This window comes from Scophthalmus maximus, chromosome 4 (genome assembly GCF_022379125.1).
Source record: "Scophthalmus maximus strain ysfricsl-2021 chromosome 4, ASM2237912v1, whole genome shotgun sequence".
Classification (NCBI taxonomy): domain Eukaryota; kingdom Metazoa; phylum Chordata; class Actinopteri; order Pleuronectiformes; family Scophthalmidae; genus Scophthalmus; species Scophthalmus maximus.
This window is the reverse complement of record NC_061518.1, coordinates 24,192,996-24,201,694: the sequence shown is the minus strand read 5'-3', so window position 1 is coordinate 24,201,694 and position 8,699 is coordinate 24,192,996. Positions and strand designations below refer to the sequence as shown.

The following is an 8,699-nucleotide window of genomic DNA, read 5'->3' as shown; positions in this document are numbered from 1 at the left end:
AATTTAACACCATTAACGCACCTATAGGAGTAGAGAGGGACTCTCTCTCTCTCTGTCTCCTGCAGCGGGTCATCAAATATGCGAATCAGGGCGAAATCTCCACAACGGCTGTTTTGTTTTTTTGCCGACCAAAAACAAACGTAAGGACTCAGCAATGTGTAAATAATGACACCGTTACTTTTAAATAAAAAGACCTCCAAACGAAGCTTACTTAACCAACCGACAGATAGCGCCACAACCCGTCTCACCAGCACAAAGACAATATTACACCAACATTGTGAAAATAGAAAATTGATAATATGAGCCACATATTGACACAGCTACACCAGCAAAATTGCTCATTATTTTTTAACTTTCATAACGTTGACAGTCAATCATTCTGGAGGAACAAACCCCTGCAATCTTGTGAGGTGGCTCCAGTGAGTTGTACCCAATCAGAGGCCAGCGCCAGCGCCGGGGCCCTCCCTCGCACGGACGCTATTGGTTGAATTTTAAAAACGTAATGGCGTTATGGGCGGGGCCCACCAAGTTATCTCCTGAGGTTACGCGATACTCCGTTGTACCTGAGCCGTGGTGGACAGAAGCCCAGCCTGACTCCCGTCTGACTCTAGCTGCGGGTGAGTGCGCTGTAACAGCAGCATTAGCACATTTAGTGCAACTGTAACGGAGGCAATTCCGCTGTTTCGCGTGTTTGACGTAAATCTGCGTCCATGTTTTCCTGTTTTTTTTGCGACGCACCATTATGCTACAGCACACACAGGATGTCGGTCGTCAGTCGCTCCAGGTGGTTAGTTCACGGTCGTTAAGAATCAGTGGGGGAACAAAGTACTTCACTTCCGATTATTGAACAAGTAGATCATATTCGCGAAAAGACGCAAAGACTCTGCTTTTATGTCAACGTTGTGCAAAGGCCCCCCCCCCCCCCCCCCCCCCCTTTTCACATCTGCTCCGTAAAGAAAACGAACGCACAGAGGCATTCACATCCATTGGCAAATGTGCACCTTCAGAGTGAATGACTGTGTTTCATTGTATTTATATTATAATAATAACAATAATATGATGCGGTGGCACCACAAGCATGCTGACTTTCTTTGCATATAGACCATCACATGGCACTGTCCCCAATGGGGCCTCATGTGTTCAATGGGTTCACACCTCTGACTTTGTTCAGCATATGGGGCCCTTAGGCAAGAGCCCCTGAATGCCACCCGCCTACCTCTGACGTGTGTCCAAAGTTGATGATCGTTAGTCGCTTTGGACAAAAGCGTCAGCAAAATGAAAGAACTGTAAATGTAATGTAATGTGTTCTATGAGTACACACAACTGTACTCTGACGGTGAATGAAGAGGTGTCAGGGTTAGATGACCTGTTGTGCTATGTACTGTATGTTTGGCGACTGTCACTGTGTGTGTGTGTGTGCGTGCGTGCGTGCGTGCGTGTGTGTGTGTGTCTTTTTAAAACAGTGTACAAAGTTCAGCAGAACTAATCCAAGGCTGATAACTCCTGTTCCCTGTGCAGAGATGAACGGTGCAGTGGCCACGGAGGCCACCAGGAGGCGGGCCCAGCCCGGTGCCAACGGGAAAACTTCTGGACAGAGGGAGGAACCGGCACAGTGGGGGAGAGCATGGTGAGCTGAGCTGTTATGTCACACACCGCTATGGGATGCTGTTTTCCCGTCGCCACACGCTTGACCATCAGGGTCGCCCCATTCAGGAACCACAAATACAAATATTAGCTGTAACACTTGCTTTTCCTGCTACATCAGACAATGTAAATGTTTTTAATTGTCCCCTGCCACCAGGCTCCAAACTACAGATGTGCTCTTGTGTTCGATGCAGTCAAACTAAAAATGCTTTTACCAGTTTGCATGCTGGGCCGTCCTCATACATCTGTTTGTCCATCTGATCCGCTCCCAGGGAGGTGGACTGGTTTTCCCTGTCTGCCGTGATCGGCCTCCTGTGCTTCGCGCCCTTCATCGTCTTCTACTTTGTGATGGCGTGCGACCAGTACCAGTGCTCCATCAGCCAGCCTGTGGTCGAGCTGTACCGAGGAGAGGCCACGCTGCTCACCATCTGGGCCCGGGCGCCGTCCGTCACCTGGACCGCAGCCAAGATATATGCCATCTGGGTGGCCTTCCAGGTGAGAGAACGGTGGAGAGCACCAAGTGGGAACGAATAAATAGAGTGCACCTTATTTAAAATGTCTTGTTGTCTTTAAAAAAGCAAGCAAGCTAAAACGAGTTCTGTTTGTCCCACAGCTCTTCCTATATATGTGTGTTCCTGATGTTATGCATAAGTTTATTCCTGGCTTTGTTGGTGGAGTGCAGGATGGAGCGCGAACTCCCGCTGGTAATTAACACACACACACACACACACACACACACACACACACACACACACACACACACATTGGTCCACTACAGTTGTTTTATTAAGCGGTAGAGGATTAGGCCTATCTGATCCAGTGCTTTTGGAGTGGGTGATTTAAATACAGAAACATAAATTTACTTATTTAAAACACATGCTTGACAATCATTCTCAAAGGACCCTATAACAACCTGACCTCCTGTGTCGTTCCCCCCCTGCCCCCAGGCCTCATCAACAAATATGAGATCAACGGGCTGCAGTGTTGGCTGATCACTCACGTCCTGTGGATCGCCAATGCCCACTATCTCCACTGGTTTTCTCCCACCATCATCTTCGACAACTGGATCCCCCTGATGTGGTGCGCCAACATACTGGGCTATGCCGTTTCCACCTTCGCTTTCCTCAAGGCCTACCTTTTTCCAACCAACTCGGAGGACTGGTGAGTGCCGACGCTCACCGGGCGAGAGTGACCATGAAGTACTACTTACAGCAGAAAACGTTTTCTCTGTCTCCTGAAATACTTTCTGAAATTTCTTTCCTAAATGTTCTTCATTCTCCAGGGACAGGCACAGAGCTTATGGCACGATTGATAGAATTATTAATGGCAAAAAGTAAGGGGGGTAGTTATATTAGGGGGATATTTTAGCTTTGAACCCAAAGCTAGACTCTAATAATAGTTATATAGATATTGAAGAAAAGAATGCAAATATTCTGAGGAGAGCATGTACAGAGATTGGGCTGGTGGACATATGGAGAACACTCCACCCAAATGAAAAGGAATATACATGCTATTCAGGGTGACACTAAAATTCACAATAGATTAGACTATTTCTTTATGTTTAAAAATGATGTAACACCAGCAAAAAGTCATACTAATGGCTCAATAAATATGTCAGATCATGCAGCAGGCACACTTACAGTAATATTGAAAAGTAGTAAACGTAGAACTATTTTGAGACTAAATAACTCACTTTATAGGTTGAGTAATTTATTGAAAACACTCAAAAGAATTTGATTGAATATGTAGAAATAAACGATATGGGAGCGATAAATCTAGTTTTTCTGTCGGAAGGAGCCAGAGCAGATTTAAGAGGAAAAATACTCTCATATGCATCAGGAAAAAAAGAAAACAAGGGAAATACCAACAAAAACTACTAATAAGGCAAATAAAGCAACTAGAAGAAAGACATACTAAGACAAAGACCACTGAAGATTAAAATTGAATTGAAAAGAAAGCCTTAGATAGAATTCGCTCACTAGAGGTAGACAGATTAATGGAAGTTAACACAGCAGCAAAGTTACGATTGCGGACCAAAATCTTTAAAGATCCTGGCATATAAACTCAAATAACAAGTGAATAAAATCATTTGTTATAAAACCGAAAGTGGATCAATCAGAAGTAATTACAGAAAAAGAAGGGATTGCAGATGAGTTTACAAAATGCTCCGGATCATTATATAAAAAGGAAGCAACAGTGGATAGAAATCATATTAATACATTTTTAGAAAACCTTGAAATACTTTATGATCAACTCACTTCTCCGACCCGTTCTCTTGTGCTTCTTCAGCAAGTTCACTGGGAACGTATTCTACAACTACATGATGGGCATCGAGTTCAACCCACGCATCGGCAAGTGGTTTGACTTCAAGCTGTTCTTCAACGGCCGGCCGGGCATTATTGCCTGGACCCTCATCAATCTGTCCTACATGGCCAAGCAGCAAGAACTGTACGGCCACGTCACCAACTCCATGATCCTGGTCAATGTGCTGCAGGTATGCAGGAATAAAGACAGCTTTTAAATAGTGCTGTCAGTTGATTAAAACAAATTTAATTAATTGCACAATTTGCTGTGATTAATTGAGCTTAATCGCATTTTTTTGCTTAAGACTGAAGTTCCTAATAATGGATATTTAAATCTAAAATGATGGAATTAATGTAGAAACTACACAAAGGAAGTATTTAAATTCAAATACTATTGTTTAATAGCATCTTTTTAACTTTGAGCACAGTTTGTGAACAACAGATTTCCAATAAAACCATCAAGGCCAAAGTGACTCACCGAGGCCTCGCTGACCTGTCCAGATATCTATCAGGCTAAATATCTGGACACGTCGGGGAACCCGTCTCCTGTAGTGTGAGCTGTGATGTGACAGGCAGTGAGTGTGTCAACCTGATAACCACAACAACACCCTTCACCATTATTATCTGCCTTTTCCGTGTGTCTGGAAAAAAAATCTTCATGCAGACTATATGCTGGGCTTGTTTCTGTCATGTTGGGCATTTTCAATGCAAAGATTATTAAATTAAATTAAATTAATTAAACGCAGAGATTAACGTAGCCAAACATAGACTGTCACCATTTCCTCCCATTGTAAAAAAAGAAAAGAAAAGAAAAAAAGAATCTGCTAAAGTGGAGGAGGCAGGGGTTTATGACGTATACTGCAGCCAACCACCAGGGGGGGGGTGATAGACTTTATCTTCTCATTTTAGCTTTGAGTCTTCCACCTTAATCATGTGCAGCTAATCAGCTGCTGATAATGTGATGCGTGTCTCCAATATGTTTATAACAAGTGTGTTTGCTTAGACGTGCACGTGTCCTGTGCAATTAATCTAACTTTTTGCTCTAAATGTTAAATGTTAAAGATAGCGATAGAGGTCACTGGTCAGTTAGTCTTTGTCATTAGTTGATCATTTGGTTGTTTTTTTTCTCGTAGGCCATTTACGTGTTGGATTTCTTCTGGAATGAGGCGTGGTACCTGAAAACCATTGACATCTGCCACGACCACTTCGGATGGTATCTGGGCTGGGGAGACTGTGTCTGGCTGCCGTACCTCTACACGCTGCAGGTAACAGGCATACTGTACTGAATACATTGCAGTCGTCATATATTTAGTGGTGCCTAGTGGCATCATGTGTCCACACCTCTCTGATGTCAGAAGAGAGTAGAGTCATATCACAGTGTAAGTTGAACCTTGTGTGTCCACTGAAGCCTTGAAAGTGAAGCGTTCGGACGAGAGTACATTTTCAGCATTTAGTTTAAGTCACGCTTTGGCCTCAACTTTGAAATAACTGTGAGTGATTTAGCCACGACAAGTGTTAACAAACATGCGTCTTTGCTCTCCCAGGGTCTGTACCTGGTGTACCACCCGGTCCAGCTCTCTGACGCCCACGCCTTGGCCGTGCTCTTGCTCGGCCTCGTCGGGTACTACGCCTTCCGTTCCACCAACCACCAGAAGGACCTGTTCCGCCGCACGGACGGCAACTGCTCCATCTGGGGCGGCAAGCCGGCGTACATCGAGTGCTCGTACCGCTCGGCCGACGGCGGCCTCCACCGCAGCAAGCTCATGACCTCGGGCTTCTGGGGCGTGGCCCGCCACTTCAACTACACCGGCGACCTGATGGGCTGCCTGGCCTACTGTGCCGCCTGTGGCTTTGGCCACCTTCTGCCGTACTTCTACTTGGTGTACATGACCATCCTGCTGGTGCACCGCTGTGTGCGCGACGAGCACCGCTGCGGCAGCAAGTACGGCAAGGACTGGAAACGCTACACAGATGCCGTGCCGTATCGGCTGATTCCTGGAGTGTTTTAGAGAGGAAGAGCGTAATTAGGGGGGAAACTTTATGTACATTAATTGGAATGGTGTATCAAGACAAACATTAGGTATGTGTATGTTTCTTACACATACCACACGACATGCATTCTGTAACTTGTATGTCTCAGGACTGCTGTACGTACAAATATACAGGTACAGTAAAGTTGATTGTTTTCTCTGTCTTAGTGAAGGCAGTTTTGCGACACCGCACTGCTGCTTTCTTCATGTTGTGACATATTTCACAGTTTTAAAAGCGGTACAGTATATCTCATGAGGTCGTAAGACCAAGCACAACTCATACCAGCCCCAGAAACAAAGCCACTTCTGTCACGACATTCCCGTATTGTAGTAGTTTTATTGGTTGTACGGTAACCCCGTTGATTCATTTGTTAGATTGATTGGGGGGAAAGAAGAAAACAATAATAAGTTTGTCCGTTTAAGAGAGTCGTTTAACAACACAGAGTCCAAAACATGACTGGTTCCAGTTTTCCTAAATGAGAATTTGATCCTGAAATGTAATACCCGTGTTTCTTTTGACAGGTGTAACGCCGCACTCAGGGCATGATCTGGCCTCACTCATTGTTTTGGCTCATGTAGAATAAATGACTCGAGTAATCATCAATGAAAGGTGACGTAGTGGAAGTTATTCCCCCGCTGGGTCAAAGGACCAAATGTGACTGTTGACACTGACGAGACCTGCCTTATAATAAAAAAAGTTGTGTAAGATTTGCGTAAAGGTTGTCCAAGAGCTTGGACTTACTCACTGTCATTTTTCTTGTCTTGTTGGTGGTTGATAAAAATATGTATTTTATTTTTTTTCCTCTATATATGACTAACACATTTGTTTTCTTTGGTTTTATTTCCTCATACTAGCACTACCTCTCTTATAGTGATAAAGACACAAGATAAAGTTGGATTTGGCTGCCCTCGGTGCCTCTTTACTCTGTGAAACTTTTCACCCAACCATTCTCGCATTTTCTGATATTTCCCATTGTGTGAATAAATGAAAAAATGAGTTTGAATCTTAGACATTAGACTATTAGACATTTTTGATGGCTGAGATCTGGAATCAATCCGTCGTTATGATCCTATGTGCATTGGCTACAACACTGTATTAGTGAATGTGGAAGTCGAAAGCAAGTAGTGGTAGTGGTTAGCACAGTCACCTCTGAGCAAGAAGGTTCTGGGTTCGAATCCCGGTTCAAACCAACCAGGGCTTTTCTGTGTGGAGTTTGCATGTTACCCCCGTGTATGCGTGGGTTCTCTCCGGGTTCTCTGGCCCCCTCCCACAGTCCAAAGACATGCAGAATGGGGTTAGGTTCATTGGAGACTTTAAATTGACTGTAGGTGTGAATGTCTCCTGTCACCGAATGTGGCCCTGCGATAGGTTGGCGACCTGTCCAGGGTGAACCCCGCCTCTCGCCCAGTGTTAGCTCGGATTGGCTCCAGCCCCCCCGCGACCCTTAAATGGATTAAGCAGTAGACGATGGATGGATGGGAGGATGGTTCCTTGGTCGTTGTCAATGTGCTTTTGGATGTTTAACACTGGGGGGCAGCAGATGGCAGCTAATGCCAGTGCTCAGCCGGCTAAAGATAAAGGTGTATTTGTAACACTGGGATGGTTCCAAAAGGAAACTTCCATATCTAGAAAGGTTTTTATCTAAAAGTATGAGTGCACGCAAACTGCAAACACAGCTCCCTTGTATTTTCTTTGCGGCATTTCTGCCGTCAACTGGATTTCCTCCTAATCATGAACTCACGGACCCACGTACACAACCACTAGAAGGTTATTAAAATTAAAAAAAAATCTGGTAAATTTGACAGGACAAATATCATTGAGGGGAAGTTTGTGTCCCAAAAACATGGAATGAAAATATACATTTCCACTTAGGAAGAAGTGATATAATCAAAAACGAAAGAACAACGACGAGTCCTTGAAGTGCTCAAGGAAAATCAATTAAAATCTAAAATGTCATGACATTAACGCAAACTCATCTCCCAATGAAGATCAAGCGATATGACTGAAAGCTACAAAACAGATTCTTAATGTGCCTTGTGATCATTGACAGGATATTCAAGGAAGATTTTTTCCCCTTTCAACCAAAGATATAAGTCTGAAGTTGTAGAAGCTACCTTGTATCTGCCGTCCAAAACACCTTCTTTTTTTTTTTAAATGGATCAGAGTCAGTAAGGAGTGGCCATTCATAATTTGACAGCCTCTTCTCAATGTCTCAGTGATCCATCAGACCTGAAGGCCTATTATGCCATGTAAGCACCGGCTTGCTCCCTGAACCTCGCCATCGGTACATCTCCCATCCGTATTATGGATGTTAATCAGTTAAGATAATGGAAGACTCATTGATTCCCCTTGCCTTGGTTCAAAGCTAATGCAATATGGACCAGATTCATTACATTGCATTGCATGGAACCAAATTACCGTTCATTCTTTCCTTCTGGTTAACCGATTCTCAAATTATCCCAGACAGTGAGGAGTAGCGCGGGGCGGAAGGGGGGGGGGGGGGCTCCCTGTTCACTCATAGCCGAGTTGACAAATATCTCTCTGTGGAAGAGATGGAAATCGGAAAAGAAAGGGATGACACTTAAAGCTAGACTATTGAATCTGCAAGTGGGGATCGTGCACCCATCCATTGAAATGTCCAGTGTACACAGTGAGCACATTGTGGAAGCCCCCCCCCCCCCCCCCCCCCCCCCCCCTTCTCTTGCAGCTGCACATCCAGTG

At 44.4% G+C, this 8,699-nt stretch overlaps 1 protein-coding gene across 1 annotated transcript; it reads left to right on the top strand.

The window, feature by feature from the left end:
• Window positions 1–487: 487 nt before the first annotated feature.
• dhcr7 (7-dehydrocholesterol reductase) lies at window positions 488–6,986 on the top strand. Its single transcript, XM_035628967.2, has 8 exons — window positions 488–617; window positions 1,519–1,627; window positions 1,917–2,139; window positions 2,258–2,348; window positions 2,592–2,805; window positions 3,934–4,138; window positions 5,081–5,212; window positions 5,492–6,986. The coding sequence occupies exons 1-8, from the start codon at window positions 503–505 to the stop codon at window positions 5,954–5,956; spliced, it is 1,554 nt and encodes a 517-aa protein (XP_035484860.2). The 5' UTR covers window positions 488–502; the 3' UTR covers window positions 5,957–6,986.
• Window positions 6,987–8,699: the final 1,713 nt, after the last annotated feature.